Source organism: Mus musculus, chromosome 7, assembly GCF_000001635.26.
Source record: "Mus musculus strain C57BL/6J chromosome 7, GRCm38.p6 C57BL/6J".
In the NCBI taxonomy this organism is placed as follows: domain Eukaryota; kingdom Metazoa; phylum Chordata; class Mammalia; order Rodentia; family Muridae; genus Mus; species Mus musculus.
In genome coordinates this window covers 6043943-6069947 of record NC_000073.6, presented here as the reverse complement: position 1 = coordinate 6069947, position 26005 = coordinate 6043943, and the positions used below count along the sequence as shown (strand labels likewise).

The window sequence follows — 26005 nt, the reverse complement described above, 5'->3', positions numbered from 1 at the left end:
GTGATATTCCTTTGAGGGCTGGTAGTCAATAACAGGTAAGATCCTGGAAGACAGGACAACCTGAGACAGGTACAGTCCAGTATCCTGGGAATCCTCTGAGGTGGGGTCAACAATGTCGAGGCAATGGTACCCTAGCTCCCACTAGGCTGTCAAAATCTAAAAACAAGAGGGTGGATATATAGCAGGAACTGCAGGGAACTATCAACACCAGGGGCCATGCAGCTGCAAAAGCATCTCCTGCAGGAGGATCAAATTGAGGACTGCCTGAGAGAGCAAGGATTGCTGGTGCAAGCAGTGCCAGCCAGACAGGAACTGCTGTTTAGAACAGATACTTGGGACCAATGGGGGCTTGGGTGGAGGGTATTAAAGGAGCTTGCAGCAGTGCTCAGATGAGCTTGCTGCAGCATTTCTCACCTGCTTCCAGAGTCTGTGTCAGTGACTCTGTGCCAACTCACCCAAAACCCCCCAGAACAGGTAAGGTCAGGCAGAGAGCTGTCCAGGGGATAGGCAACAAATGCAGAGCACTTGGCAGCGTTGAACTTGAGAAATCCTGCCTTATAGTTAACCGTGGTAGTTTTAGAATGAGACTCGAGGCAGGGTTCCAGAGTCCCCGAGCCAAACCTGAGCAAGGCTCTCCCGGCTCAAGCTTCGGATGCCACTACTTACTCAGCATGTATCTCGGATAATATATGTGACCTCTCTGCCTACTTTCCTCGAGTCTAGCAGGATAATCAAATTTGCCTTGTCACATTTCTTACTGTGCTTGCGTGCCATATCACCTGTGTGCAGGTCAACGGACAACTTGCAGGAATCAGTTTTCCTACTCTGTGGTCTAAGGAATAGAACTTAGGTCATCAGAGGTGAGGCACCTTTTATCCACTGAGCCATCTTGACAACTCACCTTACATGTTTCTGAGTATGAAATGAGTCAATTTAGTACATGTTTTTGTGTGTAGATGTTTGTGAATACATGCACACGTGCATGTGTGTGCATGTATGTGCCTGCATATGGAAGCCATGACCCTGCCTCTTTAGTGCTGGGATTATAGGTACATGCTGCTAGGCATAGCCTTTTTAAAATAAATGTGGATCCAGGGGATGAAACTGAAGTTCTCAGCAACTGAGCCATCCCCCATATTCCCCACAACACTTAAATGTTTACAGGGAAGTTTGCAGTTAGGAGGCTGAGAAAGAGAGTCTGAGTGGGATGCTCATTATCTCATTAGGGCAGAAATACACACAAGACATAGACCATCCCACTCCATGCTCACAGTATGGTGGGTTAATATCATTGCTGCTCTGATAACAAGACCACTATAACTAAGAAAAGGAAAGTCTTAAGGATAAATTCCAGGGCTCCTAAAACAGTCAACTTAGTGTATTCTATTGCTGTAGAAAGATCACAAGTTCAAGGCCAGCTTTGATTACAGAATGAATGGAAGGCTAAACCATGTCTCAAAAAATGAACTGAGACTACAATTCCTGCTAAAGTGCTAGCCTAGTATATATGATGACATGGATTCTATTCTCAGGATGGAAAAAATGTGTCAAGAGATCATAAACTATACACATGTATTTTTTGTTGTTTGTTTGCTTGTGGGTTTTGTTTTTGGAGACAGAATCTCACTCTTTAGACCAGATGTACCTGGAACCCACTTTGTATGTAGCCCAGACTAGTTTAACATGCTCAGAGAACTTCTTGCCTCAGTTCCCTGAGTGCTGCGGTAACAAGCATGGGACCACCCCCTTCCCTGGCTCAGTTTAATTAGTATTTTATACTCTCTACGTACACTATGTTATGTATTGTAGGCCTGTCCTGCACTTGCTATATATAAGAAATGATGACCCTGAGTTTCTGACCTGGCTCCATTACCTGAGAACTTGGATTATAGACATGCACCATTATACTCAGTCTTATATGATGCTGGGGAACAAATCCTGGACATGTGCAGTATAGCAGGCAATACTCTGCGAACTGAACTACTTCCTGGGCCCCTGTACATATGGACTGGTGTGATACTGCTACTCCATATATATGCACCACTAATAATTAAGAAACATACTCAGGCATGGAGGCACATGCCTTTAATTCCAGGACTCTGCAGACAGGCAGGTGGATATCAGAGTTCCAGACTTGCCACAGCTACATAGTGAGATCCTGTCTCAAAACAATTACGAAAAAATAAATATTAATAAGATCAAATAGTATATTTTTCAAAGAGTCAATCCAGGGCTCAAGATGGAGCCTGTTGGACTGGAGACAGTTCAGTATTAAGAGCGTTCATCGTTTTTTCAGAGAATAAGAATTTGGATCCCAGAACCCACATCTAGCAGCTAGCTATAGTTCCAGGGGATCGGATGGCACTGAGGCCATTTCCACTTGTGTGCATATGAACATACAGCCACATACACATAAAATAAAAATGAATCTTAAGCCAGGCGCTGGTGGCGCACGCCTTTAATCCCAGCACTTGGGAGGCAGAGGCAAGAGGATTTCTGAGGTCAAGGCCAGCCTGGTCTACAAAGTGAGTTCCAGGTCAGCCAGGGCTACACAGAGAAACCCTGTCTCAAAAAACAAAGAAACAAACAAACAAAAAAAATGAATCATAAAATAATTGGAAGCTATTGACCAAAAGGGTGAATTTGTTGCTTTTCCTCCTTAAAAGCTCTAATTTGTTTTTAAATTTATTTTTAAAAATGTTTAATTGAAATAGAATCACATTACTTTCCCTCTCCTGTCCTTGTGGTGCACTCTCAACTCTCAACCTTTTTTTTAAAAATCATTTTATATGTACATGTTTATGTACATGCACACACACATACACACACACAAGCTGTTGAGTTTGTTTTTGTTGTTTGTGTGTAAGTGGTTTGTAGACCCACCACTCGCTATTAGTTAGGATGGGTGAGTTTTGAATCTGCCTGTATAAATCACCAATACACAAGGACAGATTCTGAAAAGGGGACAGAAAGGAAAGATAAGTGAATGGACTCACGTATAGCTGTGTTCTTGACCTTCACTCAGGACATTCTGGGTTGACAAGGATAGTTTCTTCAGTGTAGAACAGTGTTGTAAGCAGTGGGCAGCAACAATAACATCAGAATAATCCTTAGCCACAAAGTTAATCTGTTCCATACAGTTCATTGCTTGTGCTAAGAAGGCTTCATCGTCCATCTCAAACAGACAGTAAAACAGCTTCATGCCATCTACCTGTTCTTGAAGCTCTTCGTTGCCACTTATGGTTTCCAGGCACTGATACAACTGACGTTTTATTTCCTGGGACAACTGGTGGCCAAAAAATGCCTCTAGCTTTTTTTGTTCTGATTCATGTAAAAGGCCAAAGATGAAAGAGCCAAAAAAAATCCACTGTACTTTGACTTTCTTTAGAAATGTAAATATGAGTGCCTCTATACTTTTAACATCCTGGCTAGGGTGGTCCATGTGGCTCTTTAGCAGATAAAAGATGGCTGCACAGACCTCCTGGATAGACGGGTGGAGGAAAATGTAAGATTTTTCAGATTTCTTGCTCTTCTCAAGGATCCTTACGTCCAGCAGTGTGGGGATGTCGGAGTCCATGATCCCATTTCTTCTGAGAGCCTCCTCACCAAACACAAATGTGTCAGTCCACATACCCTCAGCGGCCAGAGAACACAAGCTCTGAAGCTGAGCTTGGCTTTCCTTACTTGGATATTGGGCACTTTGGGGAATGAACAAATTGAAGATGTGAGTGGTATACAGGGAAGTGGTACGTCGGCAGACAGAGACCAGGTCTCTTCCCTTCTCTATCTCTTTTTTTAGACAAGTGGCCACCATCCAGCAGAGCACAGGGACCTGACATACAGTGAACAGCTGCTGGTTTTCTTTCACCAAACTGAAGATTTCCTGTGTTTTGGTCTTATCTTGGAACAAGCTGCGGAAATACATCTTAATATTGCTCTCATTGAATCCTGTTACTATTTTCACATTTGTGCACTCAACCCTGCCCTCCATTTTCTCAAAAGTCTCTGGGGTAGCAGAGATGAGGAAAGAGGATTTGGGGAGCATCTTCCTCCTGAGCAAACTGCTCAGCAGGATACGCACTGGCTGCTTCTCCGTGCAGGTATCACACAGCTCCGACTCCCGTTCAGACATATCACATTCCATCACTTCCAAGTTGTCGATGACAAATAAGAGTTTCTCCGGTTGGGATAGGATATCCTCTATGGGAGCTGAGGTTTTGGGCCACTCTTTGGAGATCAATTCTGCCAGGCTTGCTCTCTTCATCTTCTTCACATCTTGACAGCAGAAGTAGAAGATATAGGAGAATTTGTTCTGAAACACCATGCCTTCTGACCAGGCAAGCATTAATTTTGTCAACATCAATGACTTGCCAATTCCCGCTGCTCCTTGCAGGAACACCATGTGTGGTTTCTTTGCAGTCACCTTTGATATAAGAAAGTTCTCAAAACGATCATAGTCATCCTGGGTAAATTTCTGCTTAGAGAAATCTTGAACTTTGATGTTAAACTTTCTGGCATAATCATGGGTCAGCTTCTTCTTCAAATGAGCTTGATATAACTTTGAGTGTCCTGAGTCAGTGAGCACAAGGGAAAAAAAAAATCCACAACATATCAACGTTAAGTTAAACATTCATCCACATAGTCTGACCTAGACATTTTAATTCTCAGAATGTATTCTTTAAAAGTATTTATTTTTAATTATGTGTATGTTAGTGGATTCCTGTGGAGGTCAGAAGTGTTAAATCCACTCCCTCCTCCCCTAGCTGGATTCACAACAGTCCATGAGCAGCTCCCCATAGGTGCTGGGGATTGAGCTCATATGTTGGATAGTAAAACCATGCCAGGAAGTTTGGTAAGAGAGCGGGTTGAGGCCCAGAGACTCAGTGGGCACACACCTGAGAGTTAGGTGACTCCCTGCCCCCTGGCAGACTCCTGACATGGAACATGGACCACACTTCTTATATAAAAGAAATGTGTCCTATGGTCATGTAGGCCCAAAACAGAGTTCTCCATGCTAATGAGGTACCTAGGCCCAGAGGACTTAGCCAATAAGCTTCCCTTCCTTCCCAGACATCCCTCCCTGCAAAAGGTATTTAATCTCAGGTCTACCCTGACAAGTGGGTATGGCACGTTATGCATTCATTTTCCACCATGGACAACCAATAAACTGATTAGAACCATGGATTGTCTCTTTCATCAAGATCTGCAGTGGGGAGCCATGAAGAAGGCATTTGACTACAGAGCCACAACTTGATTCTCCCATAGGAGACCTCTGTGCTCCAAGTCACAACTGCCACCAACCCTGCCTCTGCCAAGCTAAGGACAATCACCCCACTGGGATAAGCTTGAGCTCCCCATATGTCCCGCATCCCTGTCCTGGGCTAGATGCTGTTCCCAGCCTTTGGCCTGACTCCATTCTCTGCTCTTTTGAGACTTCCAGTGGCGCCAGGATGTCCAAGAGTATGAAAACCCTGTGGCCTTGTTGCAGGCCTGGGACCCTCAAGCCAGCTCTGGCTTTCCCACCCCCTGAAATGGTGTCTCTGTGCATCCCTACAGCCTGGCACTGTCCCGGACAGACAGACACTCAGATCTTCTGCAAAAGTGGGATATGCTCCCAGTCACTGAGTCATTTCTTCAGCCCTCTTATGATGTGTGTTTTTAGAAGTTTGTAAGCTGTGGGCCCAGAACAATGCTAGTTTAATATGAGAAGATTTTCACTGGCCCTGGAGCACAGTTGCATTTCTTTGTGTGTCATGAATGTTATACTGTTAAACTGTCACATGCTATTTCAGAAGCTGGCACTTGAAGTGGGGTTGTCCCTTTTCTCAATTTCAGACTCAAGCATGTCTAAGCGCAGTGACTTCTTGGGTTCTTGTCTGGGAACAGGCTGACCTCTAACTCTGCAACAGGAAGAGAATTCATAGTAGCCAGAAACAGGAAACAACCTAGCTGTCCTGCATCTAAAGAATGGATAAAGAAAATGTAGTACACCTACACAATGCCCTACACTATTCAGTTATTAAAAACAAAGCTATATAAAAACCAAGACATCATGAATTATTCAGGCAAATGGATGGATCTTGAGAATATCATGTTGAGTGAGACAGTCCAGTTCCCAAAGGGCATCATCGTATGTCCTCATTTAAAAGTGGATAAAATACAGCCATAAAATACAGGTACCATGTTACACTCCACAGAACCAAAGAAGCTAAACAAGAAGGAAGGCCTGAGGCGAGAAAGCTTGAATTTCACTTTGAAGGGAGAATAAAATAGTCATGAGAGGCAGATGGAGGGAGAGAACTGGAGGGAAGGGAGATGGGAAGGAAATGGGGGATTCAGGACCAGGTGTGGGGAAGGACAAGAGAGATGGCCATATGGCCATGAAAATGAATGGAAATCTGCAACTGATGGGGGTGAGGAGGTGGGGGGCATCTCCAGGATGAGACATGGCCTGGGACAAGGAAGATGCCCAAAAATCAATGGGGGTGATCTTAGTTGTGACTCACTACACTGGGGATATGGAACCTGAATATAGGCCACCTCCTATACCCACACAGGAACCTCAGTGGAGCAAGAGACACCAACCCACCCACAAAACTTTTAATCCAAAATTTATCCTGTCTACAGGTGTGATGGTTTGTATATGCTTAGTCCAGGGAGTGGCACAATTAGGAAGTGTAGCCTTGTTGCAGTAGGTGTGTTACTATATGGGTATGGGCCTTATACTCTTGTCCTAGCTGCCTGGAAGTGAGTCTTCTGCTAGCTGCCTTTGGAACAAGAGGTGGAACTCTCAGCTCCTCCAGCCCCTTGTCTGCTTGGTTGCTGCCATACTCATGCCCTGACGATACTGGACTGAACTTCTGAGCCTGTAAGCCAGCCCCAATTAAATGTTATCCCTATAAGAGTTGTCTTGGTCATAGTTTCTGATCACAGCAGTAAAACCAAAACTAATACAACAGGTAATGCAGGCATGGGGGAGGGAGCAGAGACTGGGGGAACGGCCAACTAGTAACTGGCCAAACTTGAGACACATCCCATGGGCAAGCACCAATCCATAACACTATTAATGATACTCTGTTATGTTTGCAGACAGAAGATATCCTCTGAGAGGTTCCACCCAGAAGCTAACTCAGACAGATACAGACATCCACAGCCAAACAGTGGATGGAACACAGGGACTCTTATAGAAGATTAGGAGGAAGGATTGAGGGTCCCAAAGGGAATAGCAACTCCACAGGATGACCAAAAGAGTCAACTAACCTGGACTCTTGGGGCTCTCAGAGTCTGAACCACCAACCAAAGAGCATACATGAAGTTGACCTAGGCCTCCTGCACATATGTAGCACATGTGCAGCTTGGTCTTCATGGGTCCTGAATAACTGGAGTGGGGGCTATTCCAAGAGCCTTTGTCTGTTTGTGGGATATATTCTTCTAGCTGGGCTGCCTTGTCTGGCCTCCATGAGAGAGGAAACACCTAACCTTGCAGAGACTTGAAGTGCTAGGGTGAGGAGGATATGGAGGGGGGAGTCCCCCAATAAAATAATAAAAGGAATAGCTGGACAGGGAATGAAGGGCCGAAGGACAGTTAGAAACAAAAGTCAGAGTAAAGTACAGACTTTTTGAAAAGAAAAAGAGCTATATACAAGTCATTGTATGAAGATCTACATACATGGTTCAAGAGAGCTGAGTGGTTAAAAGCACCAAGAGGACCTGGGTTCAATTCCAAGCATCCACATGACATCATCCACATTCTGTAGGTCCAGTACCAGAAGATCTGATGTCCATTTCTAGCTTTCAAGGGCACTGTCCATACATGGGGCACATACATATATGCAGCTACTCTCATATGTACATAATATAATTTCTAACTGTTCTTATGTATTTTGATTATGAATTGAAGATTTAAATATGTACAACTAGAATCCCAGAAGAAGGTGGTATGTAAAGAACAGCACAGAGACAATCTTTAAACCAAAATAGACTGAAGAGTAAAGAATATCATATTGCTGCAGATCTAAGATAACTAGTGAATCCCAAGAAGGCTGGGCTTAGAAAAAAAAAAGAAAAAAAAAACCTACATCCAGGCTTATCATGGAACCTCAAGGACAAAGAAATGAATGGAGCCTTAAAGCAGCCATAATATCTTATACCAGGATAAAGACATGTCTGACTCTTAAGATTACAGTGTTCATGAAACATGGATTTTTTTTTGATATAAGGTTTTGCTTGTTAATATCAAAACCAGTCACAACAAAGACTGAGAAATCTTGTTTCACACTGTATTACATAGCTGTTTCAAATACATATGTGATATGTATGTGGGAGGGTGAATGGGGGATGGGTACAGGTGTTCTCTTCAAATACTCTCTGCTTTTAAAAAGATTTGTTTTTAACTTGGGTGAATGGGTGCTTTTGTTTGCATGCACGCATGCTCATCAGATCTGTGCAGTGCTCTCAGAGGATAAAAGGCGGCACTGGATACCCTGGAGTCACAGATTGTTCTGTAGCACCAGGTAAGTTCTGGAAACAGAGCCAAGGTCCTCTGTAAGAGCAGGTGTTCTTAACCACTGAGTCATCTCTCCAGGCCCTCGATCTCAATTTTTGAGACATTTTTAAAAGTTGGCTTAAAACTTGTCAAACTGACTGGTCACTTGCTACCATGCATTGTTTTTATGAGGTTGCTGAGATCCAAAGTCAGATTGTCATGTTTACATAGCAAGCTGACAAAGCCATCTTCCTAGATCCTAAAAATATGATTTATTGCCGGTGTCTTCTGTTGCTGCTGCTGTAAATCCTCAGTGTTTCCATTTCACTATAGAGTTAGGGCTCCAGTTTAGATTAAGGGGAACATTATTAATGTCCTGGGTAGAAGTTTAACCGAATAGGCTAGGTCATGCTACCCTCATACATTTGATACACAGACTAGACCTAATGTGTCTACATGAAGCTGCCTCCTTTCTCAAGCGGAAGAATATCCCATGACACCCAATGGCCCTAGGGTAGACGGGCATGAAGAACAGTTATCAAAACTATGGCATGATCCTCACCCACTGTAAAGCAGCTTTGACCAACTCACCAGCAATCTCTCTTCCTGCCCTCTCCATGAGATCCTTCCTATTCATCTTCTGGAAGATTTTGAAGGTCATATCCCAGGCTTTCTTCTCCTCATAATGTTTCAACAGTAAGTTGGCAAGGTCTTCACGAGATGCCTTCTTCACTTCGGTCCAAGAAATCTGTTTCAGTCTCAACTGCAAAATCTCCTGTTTGAGGAATTCCTTAAACTTCATGAATTCTTTCTTGTTTAGCTCTTCTAAGTACCACATAAGGCCAAAATCAGAAAAAAAAGAAGCCATTGTGTCTTAAGGAAGAGAGATGCCTCTTCAGAGAGATGAATATCAGGAGTAAGAAACTGATGGGATCTGTGGGAAAATCAGGCAAGCAACTGAGTTATTAAGTTGTTACAATGCAACAAAAGGCGGGAGGTAGGGGAGTGGGTCAATGGGCTGGGGAAATGGTAGGGCTGGTAAAGTGTTTGCTGCAGAAGTGTAGGAACATAAGCTGTGTCCTCAGCATTTATGTAACAAGCAGGGTGTGCAGCCACAGAGCCTTCAAACTACTATATGTCTTGCCTGCAAGATGTGCTGGGGTAATGATGGTACAGAACTTTTGAGAGTGGCCAATCAATGACTGGTACAACTAGAGGCTATGAGTGGGAGTCCATGTCTGGGGCTATGTTGATGACCAGGAACCAGAGGCTGCTCAGCACAGAGATCAAAGATGGAACCAAACACAATTGGCAAAAAAGAAGTTAATGAAATGATTTTTCTGTTATATTCATACGTCAGTGCCTACCTTGATTATCATCAGAGGCAATGTCCAGCAACAGAGAGGAGCAGATGCAGGAACCCACAGCCAAACACTAGGTGAAGTCAGGAGAACCCCACAGAAGGGGAGGAAGGGCTGTTGAAGTCAGAGGGGTCAAGGACACCATGAGAACACATCACACATAATCAACTAAGCAGGGCTCACTGATGCTCATAGAGACTTAAAGAGACCATCGCACAGCCTGCATGGGTCTGCACTAGGTCCTCTGCATAGATGTTATGATTGTGCAGCTTGTTGATTTCCTGGGACCCCCCCCCACCATAACAGCAGAAGTGGAGGGTGTCCCTAACTCGTCTGCCTGCACTTGAAACCCTTTTCTTCCTACTGGGTTGCCTCATCCAGCTTTGATATGAGAATTTGTGCCCAGGCTTACTATATTTGCTTTGCTGTGTTTAACGGACATCCCTGGGAGGCTTACTCTTATTTTGAAGGGAAATGAAGTAGAAGTGGATCTAGGAGACAGGGAAGTGTATTCGAGGGGGACTGGGAGAAGAGGAATTAGGGGAAACTGTGGTTGGGATAGAATATATGTTAACAAGAAAAAAAAAAAAAGAGTGTGATGGCCCAGTCCTGCGATCCCAGCACTGGGAAGGCAGACCCAGGAGGAACCCTGAAGCCTGCCAGGCAGCTTGGTTTAGCCAGATTTGCTGAGCTCCAGGTTGACTGAGAGATCCTGTGTCAATAATCAGGTAGAGAGTAATTGAGGAAGACACTTGATGTCAGTATCTGGCTTCCACACAAACACCCCAGTCCCCATCTCCACACATACTTGTAGTCACTAACTCATCACATACTGCACTGTTCATTGTGTGTGATAAATAAGGGCAGAGAGGTTTACAGTATGGTCTCATTTTTAACTCTCATCCCATTGAAAGCATCACTAAAACAGCACAGTGGTTCTCAATGGTCTCAAAGATGAAACCATTCCATACAGTTTCTCATGTTTTTGGTGACCTCCAACTATAATTTCATTCTGTAATTATGAATTACAATGTATATATCTGGTTTCCTAAGGTCTTGGGTAACCCCTGTGAACTAGTCATTGAGCCTCCCAAACAGGTCTCGACCCACAGGTTGAGAACCACTGCTACATCACTTGGAAAACAACGAGATGAGATTTATTACTCTAAAGAACTACTGATGTGGCTGGAGTGATAGCCCAGCACTTAAGAGCGTTTGGTGCTCTTGCAGAAGATTCACATGTGGTTTGCAGCATGTACACTAGGGGTCTCCCAGCTGCCTGTAACTTTAGCTCCAGGGGATCTGACACCCTCTTATAGACTCTGCAGGCAGAGCACACGTGATGCTCCTACATACACTCAGGCACACACACACCCATAAATGTTAAAAGAATACTGGTACCTCTACTTCTGTGATACCAGGTAGAATGCTGGTACAGGACAGTACTTACGATGCTATTATCATAACAGTATTACGGTACAGGATACACTTCCGGCATAATACAGCTGTAAATATAATCAGGTAGCTGGGTCCAGTGGCACAGACCTGGTATCCCAGCTACTTCAGAGGCTGAGGCCGGAGGATTTCAAATTCAGCCTACAAACATAGTGAAGTCAAGGCAAGCCTGGGCACCTTAGTGAAACCTTGTCTCAAAGAAAAAATGGGGCTGCAGAGATGGCTGAGTGGTTAGGAGCCCTGGATGGTCTTCCAGAGAATCTGGGTTCATTTCCCAGCACCCACATGGTAGCTTTCAATGACAGTGGTGTGCAGCTCAGGGGTTAAGAGTACCTGCTGATCTCACAGAGGATCTGAATTTAGTTACCAGCATTTATATCAGATGGCTCACAACCACTTGCTCTTCCAGTTTAGTGGCACCTGAAACCTTCTTCTGGCCTTACTGGGCACCATGCATGCGTGTGATGCACAAGACAGTCATACATGATAAATAAAGAAGATACAACTTTTGAAGTATATATGAATAAAAATAAAAAGAGGGCTGGCTTATGGTTCAGTGCTTGTGTAGCTTTTCCACTGTACCAGATTTAGTGTTCAGTACTGAAAACACACACACACACACACACACACACACACACACACACACACACACAAATGGATATGCCAAAGCCATCCAAAGGAAGGCTAACATAATTATGATGTTCAAGAATTTTAACTCTAAAACAAAAACATAGAAAGGAGGACCCTCACCAGATATCAGATGCAGAACCAATAGAAATCATCCAGAAAATATGAAAATCTTAACCTATATCCACCTAGCACATTTACAATCTATAGCAAATAGGTGGGAAAGTATATGAAGGCGTGTCTTTTCAACAAATGGTACTAGAACAACACATATTCTATGTGCAAAAAAATAGAGCTGGGTTCCAAGGAATAATACCTGAGGTTGTCTTCTGGTCCCCACATACACCTGTGCACACACATGCATCCACACTCCTGAATCGATGCTGAACATTATTCATTATTAATATGAAAATAAAAACAGTGAGATATCCTCATATGCCTAAGGAATTGAGCGAGGGACTGTGGCTCAGATGGAAGAATGCTTGTCTAGCAAGCAGGCAGTTCCGGTTCTGCTCTAGCATCACAGGCACATGAATGAATGAATGAATGAATGAATGAAGAGCCTACTCCTGGCTGGCCTTAGAATTCAGATGTGAGTATACGGTAGAAAGAGAAAACCAACTCTTATAAGCAGGCCTCTGGTGCCACAGATACTCCTAGGCATGTGGTCACCCCTATGTGTATATGATACAAAAATAAATGTAATGTAAAAGTACACATACATATTCAAGTTACAATACTTTCAATCCCCACGTCGTTTACTGAGATGCAACTTCAGCGTAAGTTGGGAGATCCTCTGGAAAGATCACTACTGGGCCCTTCGAAACAACTGAATGAAGTCATCAAGCTACTATGACAAGAAGCCCAAAGGGAGACATTACCCAACATCTAGACTCTTTACAGGGAAACTAAAAAATCGAGACACGAAAATATGGGTACAATTCCAGAGAGCATTTCTCTGTCAGACAGCCTGAGGCAGGCTAGGAAGATACTGCATTGTAGTGATGGGGGGGGGAGGGGCTTGGGGAGAAAGGATGTTATGCTCTAGAGACCTGGTGTCCAGAGGTCAGACCCCACTGACAAGGACCTGAAGGCCCACTGACACTGTATGTGTTCTTCAAAGGACATCTTGTCTAAGAGCATAAATAAACTATCATCACTTAGGGCCAGGATGTCTTCCTGAAGACATCCCCACCAAGTATAACAAAATATATAAGGAATTAGGCTGTGTTTATTTCTGGCTAAAACAGAGGTTCTCAGTCTGTGCTTGTGACCCCTTAAGGATCGAGTGACCCTTTCACTGGAGTCGCAAATCAGATATCCTGAATATCAGATATTTACATTGTGATTCATAACAGTAGTAAAATTACAGCTATTAAGTAGCAATGAAAAAAATCTTATGGTTGGTGGTTACCACAACATGAGGAACTCTATTAAAGGGACACGGCATTAGGAAGGTAGAGAATCACTGGACTAGAATAACATATGACCTTGATTCTCTAGCTCACTTTTTTCCTGTCCTACAAGCTATCCCTCATAAAGCCACCTTAAACTTTGTGTGTTGAGAAAAATTCTTTAAATTTTTTAAAAAAGGGGACACACGGTATTTACTGATGGGTACCTGTTGAAGGTATTACGATACTCTAATCTTCAGAAGTAAGGTGCCACAGGCACAAAGGCTCAAATCAGGGCATCTCTTCTTTCTTTATCGCTCTTTCCTCCTCCCTCATCTTCCCCCCATCCAGGTCCCTGGAAGGATGCCTGGACCTGCTCCTCTTTGCCCTGAGCCTAAAGTCAGCCAGCCTTGCAGGTGGAGCGAAATCTTCACTCATTTATCCAAGAGCTAATTTGATTTTCACTAAACAGAGGTGATAATTATGTTTTTCTCTAAAACAGGAGCCTGGGGTTCCGGGACTCCGCGGAGGGCAGGCTGCACGGGTGAGGGTGTGGAATACAGAGGCCAGCAGTTTCTGGGACAGGCGAGGGCTTCTGAGGCGGCACCATTTTCGGCTCCAGACAACCGGCCACCTTCCTGGCCAAAGCAACACAGCTTCTGGGAAAGATCCTGTTTTGGGCCTTCATCTTCGGCCAGGAGGAGGTCCAAACACCAGATAACTGTGCACCTCCCTGAAAGAGGAGACCTTGCCTGCAGAGACTGCTCTGACCACTGAAACTCAGGGAAGAGAGCTTGTCTCCCACGCCTGCTGATAGAGGGTAACAAAATCAACAGAGGAACAATCTCTAAACAGAGACAACTATAACAACTAACTCCAGAGATTGCCAGATGGCGAAAGGTAAATGTAAGAATCTTACTAACAGAAACCAGGACCACTCACCATCATCAGAACCCAGCACTCCCACTTCGCCCAGTCCAGGGCACTCCAACACACCTGAAAAGCTAGACCTGGATTTAAAAGCATATCTCATGATGATGGTAGAGGACATCAAGAAGGACTTAAATAACTCACTTAAAGAAATACAGGAGAACACTGCTAAACAAGTAGAAGACATTAAAGAGGAAACACAAAAATCCCTTAAAGAATTGCAGGAAAACATAACCAAACAGGTAGAAGACATTAAAGAGGAAACACAAAAATCCCTTAAAGAATTGCAGGAAAACACAACCAAACAGGTGATGGAATTGAATAAAACCATCCAAGACCTAAAAAGGGAAGTAGACACAATAAAGAAAACCCAAAGTGAGGCAACACTGGAGATAGAAACACTAGGAAAGAAATCTGGAACCATAGATGCCAGCAGCAGCAACAGAATACAAGAGATGGAAGAGAGAATCTCAGGTGCAGAAGATTCCATAGAGAACATCGGCACAACAATCAAAGAAAATGGAAAATGCAAAAAGATCGTAACTCAAAACATCCAGGAAATCCAGGACACAATGAGAAGACTGAACCTACGGATAATAGGAGTGGATGAGAATGAAGATTTTCAACTCAAAGGACCAGCAAACATCTTCAACAAGATTATTGAAGAAAACTTCCCAAATCTAAAGAAAGAGATGCCCATGAACATAAAAGAAGCCTACAGAACTCCAAATATACTGGACCAGAAAAGAAATTCCTCCCGACACATAATAATCAGAACAACAAATGCACTAAATAAAGATAGAATACTAAAAGCAGTAAGGGAAAAAGGTCAAGTAACATATAAAGGCAAGCCTATCAGAATTACACCAGATTTTTCACCAGAGACTATGAAAGCCAGAAGAGCCTGGACAGATATTATACAGACACTAAGAGAACACAAATTCCAGCCCAGGCTACTATACCTAGCCAAACTCTCAATTACCATAGACGGAGAAACCAAATTATTCCACGACAAAACCAAATTCACCCATTATCTCTCCACGAATCTAGCCCTTCAAAGGATAATAACAGAGAAAAACCAATACAAGGACGGGAACCACACCCTAGAAAAAACAAGAAGGTAAACCCTCAACAAAACTAAAAGAACACAGCCACAAGAACAGAATGCCAACTTTAACAACAAAAATAACAGGAAGCAACAATTACTTTTCCTTAATATCTCTTAATATCAATGGACTCAACTCCCCAATAAAAAGACATAGACTAACAAACTGGCTACACAAACAAGACCCAACATTTTGCTGCTTACAGGAAACTCATCTCAGAGAAAAAGATATACACTACCTCAGAATGAAAGGCTGGAAAACAATTTTCCAAGCAAAAGGTATGAAGAAACAAGCTGGAGTAGCCATTCTAATATCTAACAAAATCGACTTCCAACCCAAAATAATCAAAAAAGACAAGGAGGGGCACTTCATACTCATCAAAGGTAAAATCCTCCAAGAGGAACTCTCAATTCTGAATATCTATGCTCCAAATACAAGGGCAGCCACATTCATTAAAGAAACTTTAGTAAAGCTCAAAGCACACATTGCACCTCACACAATAATAGTGGGAGACTTCAACACACCACTTTCACCAATGGACAGATCATGGAAACAGAAACTAAACAGGGACACAGTGAAACTAACAGAAGTTATGAAACAAATGGATCTGACAGATATCTACAGAACATTTTATCCTTAAACAAAAGGATATACCTTCTTCTCAGCACCTCATGGTACCTTCTCCAAAATTGACCACATAATCGGTCACAAAACAAGCCTCAACAGATACAAAAATATTGAAATTGTCCCATGCATCCTATCAGATCACCATGGACTAAGGCTGATCTTCAATAACAAAATAAATAATAGAAAGCCAACATTCTCGTGGAAACTGAACAACATTCTTCTCAATGATACCTTGGTCGAGGAAGGAATAAAGAAAGAAATTAAGGACTTTTTGGAGTTTATGAAAATGAAGCCATAACATACCCAAACTTATGGGACACAATGAAAGCATTCCTCAGAGGAAAACTCATAGCTCTGAGTGCCTCCAAAAAGAAACTAGAGAGAGCACACATTAGCAGCTTGACGACACACCTAAAAGCTCTAGAAGAAAAGGAAGCAAATTCACCCAAGAGGAGTAGAAGGCAGGAAATAATCAAACTCAGGGGTGAAATCAACCAAGTGGAAACAAGAAGAACTATTCAAAGAATCAACCAATCAAGGAGCTGGTTCTTTGAGAAAATCAAGAAGACTGATAAACCCTTAGCCAGCCTCACTAGAGGACACAGGGAAAGCATCCTAATTAACAAAATCAGAAATGAAAAAGGAGACATAACAACAGATCCTGAAGAAATCCAAAACACCATCAGATCCTTCTGCAAAAGGCTATACTCAACAAAACTGGAAAACCTGGATGAAATGGACAAGTTTCTAGACAGATACCAGGTACCAAAGCTAAATCAAGATCAGGTTAATGATCTCAACAGTCCTATATCCCCTAAAGAAATAGAAACAGTCATTAATAGTCTCCCAGCCAAAAAAAGCCCAGGATCAGACGGGTTTAGTGCAGAGTTCTATCAGACCTTCAAGAAGACCTACTTCCAGTTCTTCACAAACTATTCCACAAAATAGAAACAGAAGGTACTCTACCCAACTCATTCTATGAAGCCACGATTACTCTGATACCTAAACCACAAAAAGACCCAACAAAGATAGAGAACTTCAGACCAATTTCCCTTATGAATATCGATGCAAAAATCCTCAATAAAGTTCTTGCTAACCGAATCCAAGAACACATCAAAACAATCATCCATCCTGACCAAGTAGGTTTATCCCAGGGATGCAGGGATGGTTCAATATACGGAAATCCATCAATGTAATCCAGTATATAAACAAACTCAAAGACATAATCCACATGATCATCTCGTTAGATGCTGAGAAAGCATTTGACAAAATCCAACACCCATTCATGATAAAAGTCTTGGAAAGATCAGGAATTCAAGGCCCATACCTAAACATGATAAAAGCAATCTACAGCAAACCAATAGCCAACATCAAAGTAAAAGGTGAGAAGCTGGAAGCAATCCCACTAAAATCAGGGACTAGACAAGGCTGTCCACTCTCGCCCTACCTATTCAACATTGTACTTGAAGTCCTAGCCAGAGCAATTAGACAACAAAAGGAGATCAAGGGGATACAAATTGGAAAGGAAGAAGTCAAAATATCACTTTTTGCAGATGATATGATAGTATATATAAGTGACCCTAAAAATTCCACCAGAGAACTCCTAAGCCTGATAAACAGCTTCAATGAAGTAGCTGGATATAAAATTAACTCAAACAAGTCAATGGCCTTTTTGTACACAAAGGATAATCAGGCTGAGAAAGAAATTAGGGAAACAACACCCTTCTCAATAGTCACAAATAATATAAAATACCTTGGCGTGACTCTAACTAAGGAAGTGAAAGATCTGTATGATAAGAACTTCAAGTATCTAAAGAAAAAAATTAAAGAAGATCTCAGAAGATGGAAAGATCTCCCATGCTCATGGATTGGCAGGATCAACATTGTAAAAATGGCTATCTTGCCAAAAGCAATCTACAGATTCAATGCAATCCCCATCAAAATTCCAACTCAATTCTTCAACGAATTAGAAAGGGCAATCGGCAGAATCATCTGGAATAACAAAAAACCTAGGATAGCAAAAACTCTTCTCAAGGATAAAAGAACCTCTGGTGGAATCACCATGCCTGACCTAAAGCTGTACTACAGAGCAATTGTGATCAAAACTGCATGGTACTGGTATAGCAACAGACAAGTAGACCAATGGAATAGAATTGAAGACCCAGAGATGAATCCATACAACTATGGTCACTTGATCTTTGACAAGGGAGCTAAAACCATCCAGTGGAAAAAAGACAGCATTTTCAACAAATGGTGCAGGGACAACTAGCGGTTACCATGTAGAAGAATGCGAATTGATCCATTTCTATCTCCTTGTACTAAGGTCAAATCTAAGTGGATTAAGGAACTCCACATAAAACCAGTGACACTGAAACTTATAGAGGAGAAAGTAGGGAAAAGCCTCGAAGATATGGGTACAGGGGAAAAATTCCTGAATAGAACAACAATGGCTTGTGCTGTAAGATCAAGAATCGATAAATGGTACCTCATAAAATTGCAAAGCTTCTGCAAAGCAAAAGACACCCTCAATAAGACAAAAAGGCCACCAACAGATTGGGAAAGTATCTTTACCTATCCCAAATCGGATAGGGGACTAATATCCAATATATATAAAGAACTCAAGAAGGTGGACTCCAGAAAATCAAATAACCCCATTAAAAAATGGGGCTCAGAGCTGAACAAAGAATTCTCACCTGAGGAATACCGAATGGCAGAGAAACACCTGAAAAAATGTTCAACATCCTCAATCATCAGGGAAATGCAAATCAAAACAACCCTGAGATTCCACTTCACTCCAGTCAGAATGGCTAAGATCAAAAACTCAGGTGACAGCAGATGCTGGCGAGGATGTGGAGAAAGAGGAACACTCCTCCATTGTTGGTGGGATTGCAAGCTTGTACAACCACTCTGGAAATCAGTCTGGCGTTTCCTCAGAAAATTGGACATAGTACTACTGGAGGATCCCGCAATACCTCTCCTGGGCATATATCCAGAAGATGTCCCAACCGGTAAGAAGGACACATGCTCCACTATGTTCATAGCAGCCTTGTTTATAATAGCCAGAAGCTGGAAAGAACCCAGATGCCCCTCAACAGAGGAATGGATACAGAAAATGTGGTACATTTACACAATGGAATACTACTCAGCTATTAAAAAAATGAATTTATGAAATTCCTAGGCCAATGGATGGACCTGGAGGGTATCATCCTGAGTGAGGTAACCCAATCACAAAGGAACTCGCACAATATGTACTCACTGATAAGTGGATATTAGCCCAGAAACTTAGGATACCCAAGATATAAGATACAACTTGCCAAACGCATGAAATTCAAGAAGAATGAAGACCAAAGTGTGGGCACTTTACCCTTTCTTAGAAATGGGAACAAAACACCCATGGAAGGAGTTACAGAGCCAAAATTTGGAGCTGTGATGAAAGGATGGACCATCTAGTGATTGCCATATGCAGGGATCCATCCCAGAATCAGTTTCCAAATGCTGACACCATTGCATACACTAGCAAGATTTTGCTGAAAGGACCCAGATATAGCTGTCTCTTGTGAGACTATGCCGGGGCCTAGCAAACACAGAAGTGGATGCTCACAGTCAGCTATTGGATGGGTCACACGGCCCCCAATGGAGAAGATAGAGAAATTATCCAAGGAGCTAAAGGGAACTGCAACCCTATAGGTGGAACAACAATATGAACTAACCAGTACCCCGGAGCTCTTGTCTCTAGCTGCATATGTATCAAAAGATGGCCTAGTCGGCCATCACTGCAAAGAGAGGCCCATTGGACTTGCAAACTTTATATGCTCCAGTACAGGGGTACGCCAGGGCCAAAAAGGGGGAGTGGGTGGGTAGGGGATTGGGGGGGGTGGGTATGGGGGACCTTTGGGATAGCATTGAAAATGTAAATGAGGAAAATACCTAATAAAACAAAAAGAAAAACAAAAACAAACAAACAAAAAAACCAGGGGCCTGAGACCTAAAAATCAACATCAGCAACAACAGTTCAATGGACCTTGCGGGACCTCAGGATGCAAATTCAACATGGTGGCTTCAGCAGGATGATGCTAAACAAGCACACGGCCCAACAGTTCCAGGGTGTGCACAGCCAAGCAGTGTTCAGTGATGTCAAAGTCCAGGGCAAAGGAAGATGCACCTCGGGCACTCAGTGGACCCCCTGGGGGAAGGAGCCTCTGAGACACTCACTCTGCAGGGACTGCAGTTGGGCACCAGCAGAGGGGGCACCAGCTCCATGGCATCGCCTGGTCCTTCTCCACTGTGTGCCCTGGACACAGGGACCCAGCAAGTGTTGTGTGGAAAGGGAAGGCCACAGGCCACTGAAGCCCAAGGCTACAGTATGCTCAGTCCATCTCTGCTCTGCAGTCTGCCTGCTGCACTTGCCCAAGCCTCAAGGCCTTTAATTCTTAACATTACAAAATAACGTTCTTTTAGAACTGTTTTGAAATCCTCTCTCTCTGTGTAAATGTGTGTGCGTGTGTGTGTGTGTGTGTGTGTGTGTGTGTGTGTGTGATGTGCGCAGAGGTGTGTGTGTGTGTGATGTGCGCAGAGGTCAGAAGATGATTATCAGTAGCCTAGAGCTGGAGTTTACAGGCAGCGGTGAGTCACTCATGTCAGAACCAAACATGGATCTTCTAGAAGAGCAGCAAACATTTTTAATCACTGAGCTGTCTCTCCAGCACCACAAATTACACCACAAAGTGTGTGTGTGTGTGTCCATGTGGTATTTCTTAGCAACCTTAAAAGTGTAACTTGAGAGTCATTTAGATCCTATGTATCTCCACTGCCAAAAAAGCCCATTCCTATCTGCATATTCTATTTTCTCTCTTCTGAAGTACTTTTCTTTCTTTCTATCTATCTATCTATCTATCTATCTATCTATCTATCTATCTATCTATCTATCTATCTATCTATCACATCTGGCTTGCCCTGAAATTAATTTCTTTGTTGAAGCCACAAATACTGGTTTTGCCTGGGTGTGTGTGTGGGCAGGGGTGGGGTCTGAAAATAATTCCCCAGGCAGCCACCAGTGTGGTGTGGGGCTGTTTTCCTATCATTAGTGACAATTCAACTAGATCAGACACTTCTGCTCAGGTCAACATACCTGCAGCAGCCCCTCATCTCTCATGATCACTAAGAAATAAATTGCTGTGGTCCATTTTCAGTGTGCTCTGAACTCAGAGATCAAAGAATCACATATTGGAACAAGGAAGCCCCCCGCCCCCATCTTCTTTAATTGGTGGCCAGCAGTTTGTAGAACTGCAAAGTTACAGGCAGTCTTCCTTGTGTCTGAAGCTGCAAACAGAAAAGGGGTCTGCCTCAACCATGAATATTCCCTAGATGAGGCGTTGCTTCCTGAAGTAATCTGATGGGGGAATTTGGGAAAGCATGTAAATGCCAGACTACAGGAAGAAGAACTGTGAAAAGCGGTCTCTGGGGCATGATGCAGTTGTTGCATACACAGACTCACAGTGGCTGGGGCTGCCTGAGCAAGACCAAGCCAGTCAACATTCTTGCATGGATGGAAGAGGGGGTGTAAGGTCCCACTCCTAACTGAGGAGCTAATGATACTTGATAGCTACTGAGAAGGAGAACCAGTCTTCCATGAGGAGGACACACCCCTGGTAGTTGCCAGTGTTCATGAGAGTGACCCCACAGCTGTGCACATGTGGGCAGCACTAATGGGACTATATTTAGCTTGAAATTTCATGAGCAATTATATACTTTACATGAGAAACAACAAAGAGACCAACCCAAATCAGAAGAAAATGATAATCATTGAGAGAGAGAGAGAGAGAGAGAGAGAGAGACTGAATCAAAGTCAGTAGATTCTTTGAGAATCCCTAATAGGCCTAATTAAAAAAATAAAATAAGCCAGGTGATGGTGACACACACTTTTGACCTCAGCACTCAGGAGGCAGAGACAGGGAAATCTCTGAGTTCAAGGCCAGCCTGTTCTACAGAGTGAGTTCCAGAACAGCCAGAGCTACACGGAGAATCCCTGTCTTGAAAAACAATAACAAAAGTCACCAGGTGGTGCAGGCCTTTAATCCTAGCACCCAGGGAGGTGTACCTCTGTGAATTTGAAGCAGGCCAAGGCTACAAAGTGAGACCTTGTCTCAAAACAAAAAGGAAACAACAACAACAACAACAAAACCAATCAACCATGGAAAAGAGAATAACAAATGAATAAAAAGCATTAGTTAGCATCCAGAAACCTCACCACATACCCTGCAGGCACTAAAAGCAGGGACAGTCATGACTCTCAACCCAATCAAACAGATGGTTTGCTTCACATATACTGGTTCTTGAAGATGACACCTTTATTCAAAGGGCTTTTGGGTCCAGCTTTGGAAATCAAACCCAGGGCTTTGAGCAGGTTAGGCAAGTGTGCTTACCACCAAATTAACCTTCAACCCCTAAGGGAAAGGTTGAAGGCGAACTTGACCAGTGAAATAAATTCCTCCCCAAGACTTCAGATTCCAACTTCTTCACCAGTAAGTTGGGTCAAAAGAAAGTCATTTTGTTCCTCCAGAAATTATTTACACACACACACACACACACACACACACACACACACACACACACACACTCTCTCTCTCTCTCTCTCTCTCTCTCTCTCTCTCACAGGTGTCGGGAGGTTGGAAGGATGAGCAAGCACACAAACTTGTTCCAGAACCCAATTGTTTGAGACACAGGAAGTGTTAACAAATGTTTAATGTAAAAACTCTTATGGAAACACACCCAAACACTTAAAAACAATACACTAGAAACATTAAGTAGTTTTTGTTGTTAGCTTTGAGACAGGGTTTTTCTGTGTAACCCTGATGTTCTGTAACTCACCTATGGAGCAGGCTGGCCTTGAACTCAGAGATCCCACTGTCTTTTCCTCCTGAGTACTGGGGTTAAAAGCATGTCCCACCACTCCCAGGCTTCTTTAGCTTTTTGTTTGTTTGTTTGCTTTGTTTTTGAGACAGGGTTTCTTTGTGTAGCCCTGGCTGTCCTGGAACTTGCTGTGTTGACCAGGCTGGCCTTGAACTCATAGAGCCTGCCTCTGCCTCCTGATTCTGAAATGGTATTCATCCTGTAATACCATGACTACCTTCTTATTTGTTTATTTATGTATTTTTTAATTAGACCTTTTGGGGCCTCTCAAACAATCTACTGACTTTGACTCTCCTTTTTTTCATTCATTATCATTTTACCTGGTCTTGGTGCGACATCACACCAGGGTAAATATTATAGTTTTTATGTTGGCCAACACTATCCTGCTACTGCTAATTTTCTGGCTTTGATATACTGTGGATCTGAAAAACATCATTAATATTTCCAGAACATAAACCCTGAGTTACTTGTGGTAAATATTACAGGTAAATTTGCAGGGGTCCCTGTTACAAAGTGACACAACTAAGTGCTTTAAAACTATAGAAATCGTTAGGGATATGGGTTGACTGGCAGCATGCCAGCTTAGTGTGTACAGAGCCCTGGGTTCCATCCTAGCAACACAGAAAATCAGATGTGGTGGTGCACACCTGTAATACCAGAACCTGGAAGGTGAAACCAGGGGGCATTAGAAGTTCAAAGTCACCCTTGGCTACACAGCGATTTTTCAGCTAGCCTACAATCCTTGAGACACTGTCTCAAAAAACCAACCAACTACAACAACACCAAAACCTCTAAGAATTGTATTGCCTCACACTTTCTGAGGTAGGGGGTCAGTGGCTTCATACTCTCCATCCGGGAAACCCTGGCGTGCCCCTTCGAAGCCCCAGATTTGCTGAAAATCTTGTCTATTCCTTGTAGCTATTTAACTCCAATATCTGCCTCGATTATCATATCATTCATCCATTGTTTTGGTCTCCACAGGGTTACCCTTAGAACAACTAAATTAAATCTACATCAATCTCTTCTTGCCACCTTTTGAGGTATTAGAGGTCAGGACTTTGATATATTTGTTTTGGGGGGGGGGCACCACAACTCAACACTCCAGCCAACAGTAGAGATCCCTTTTATTGCTATGCAAGGATAGTCTTTGCATTTACCTAACAATCAAGAAAAAAGAAAAAAGGCCAGTCTTCAAAGAATTATACCCCCGAAACGGAACATCAAACGATCTTTGCTCTAGGCGGTGAACTGGCTCAAAGGGCTTAGACACAAATACTCAGTGTGTCCACATCTGCCTACTTCTCTGTGGGTTCTCCTGATTTTCGGCCTCACAAATATGAATATAATTATATAAATATATCTCTACCCTCTACATGCTCAAATATCCAACCCTCACGATGCCTACACGTTATTTATTTTCTCTTTGTATCTGCGAGGCCTCACGAGCACCCGCTCCTCCGAGGTCTCCACCTAACAATCTCTTGTGGTCCCTCTACTTACTTCGAAGTCGGAAAAAGCCTGATAAAGTCAGCAGGACTGTCTGTGGATCCAGCCGGAGCAAGCGTTAGAGGATTCAGTCTAATAGTAATTTTTGTCTCCCCCCCCAAAAAAAAATTAAATAGTTAAATTTTAAGTTCCGGAAAGTGTCTTGGCTACCCTGCTAAAAAGTAAGTCTAAACAACCAAGACACAGGATGCAAACTGGTTCTGGTGTGTCAAGGCACGAGGGAGGAAAAAAGGAAGAAAAATGAAGCGCACATACACCCTCCTCAAATAATAAAGAAAATAAGTGCATACAGGAGAAAAAAAAAAGCCGAACATTTGCTGACTCACCGCCCTGGGGCTTCCAGGTTAGTCCTTAATACATGGCAGCTGGAACTGGGCAGAAAGGTCTATGGTGCCATGTGATTGGCCAATGCGTCACTTCCTCTCATTGGTCCAGGGGGCGGGGGGGGGGGGCTTTTGGAGAAAGGAAGGATGTGATTGATGTCAGAGGTTGGGTGTGGCTTTGAGCCCTCAGTTCCTGGTATCTACAGATAGCAGATACTGCAGTGAATCTTGGTGTAGGATTCCGGATGCACTCCGGATACGGCATCTCCGAGGTTTCTGACTGTACGGAATCCCTCCAGCATCTCCCTGAAGAGATGGATGGGAAGCTGAGATGGATCCCTTCACCCTCTTCGCGTGTTGTTATTTTATTTGTTCCATCACTATCTAGCATTTAAGAGGAGTGTATAAATGAGGGTAGGCAGTCTCTTTGTCGCCGCTATAAAGTCCAGGCTGGCCTTGAACTCGGGCTCTTCCTGCCTCAGCCTTCTGAGTGCTAGGACTACAGGCCTGTACAACGCTTGTGGCAAAATTTCAAGTTCTAACTATGATTACCAAGGCTCTTCTTTTTCCTGGCTTAGGCTGCCCACTGTCAAAAATTGGCAATATTTGAAAAAATTAAGTGGGGGAGGGGCCGTCAGTGAGAAAGCTCAGCTGGTTGTACTTGACATCAAGCCTTGAAGACCCGAGTTCAGTCCCTAATACCCACATGGTGGAAGGAGAAGACTTACTCCTGCAAGTTGTCCTCTGATCCACTCACACACAATTTATACATGTATTCATAAACGTAATAAACAATTAAGTGGTAAATCCCAGAAATAAAGAACTCACTAGTATTAATTGACATTTACATGTATAGTTAATGCTGCTCTAATTTACTATAAGTTATTATTAATAATTTGTTGGGCTGGAGAGATGGCTCAGTGGTTAAGAGCACCGACTGCTCTTCGGAAGGTCCCGAGTTCAAATCCCAGCAACCACGTGGTGGCTCACAACCATCTGTAATGAGATCGCATGCCCTCTTCTGGTGTGTCTGGAGACAGTGTACTTAGATATAATAATAAATAAATCTTTAAAAAAAATAATTTGTTATGCCTAATGTATAGATTAAGCTTCTGTAGGTGTGTTTTATGGGAAAACTATACAAGGTTCCATCTTATTTGAGTTTCACCCATCCATTGGGCAGCTTCAAATGGACATGGAAGATCATTGTAAATATATATATAATATTTATATATATTATGGGGAGATGGTCAGGGTTTTTATTTATTTTTTATTAGGTATT

General features: G+C 42.9%; 1 protein-coding gene across 1 annotated transcript in view; it reads right to left on the bottom strand.

Annotated features, from left to right (window-relative positions):
* Nlrp4c (NLR family, pyrin domain containing 4C) overlaps positions 1-24787 on the bottom strand; it is a 59989-nt gene extending 35202 nt beyond the window's left edge. The window contains exons 1-3 of the mRNA NM_031389.2: positions 24727-24787; positions 9077-9419; positions 2997-4569 (exon numbers count right to left, since the gene is read on the bottom strand). Of these exons, the coding sequence (NP_113566.2) occupies positions 2997-4569; positions 9077-9353 (1850 nt within the window). The 5' untranslated portion in view covers positions 9354-9419; positions 24727-24787. The remainder of the gene's footprint in view (positions 1-2996; positions 4570-9076; positions 9420-24726) is intronic.
* Between the last annotated feature and the right edge of the window lie 1218 nt (positions 24788-26005).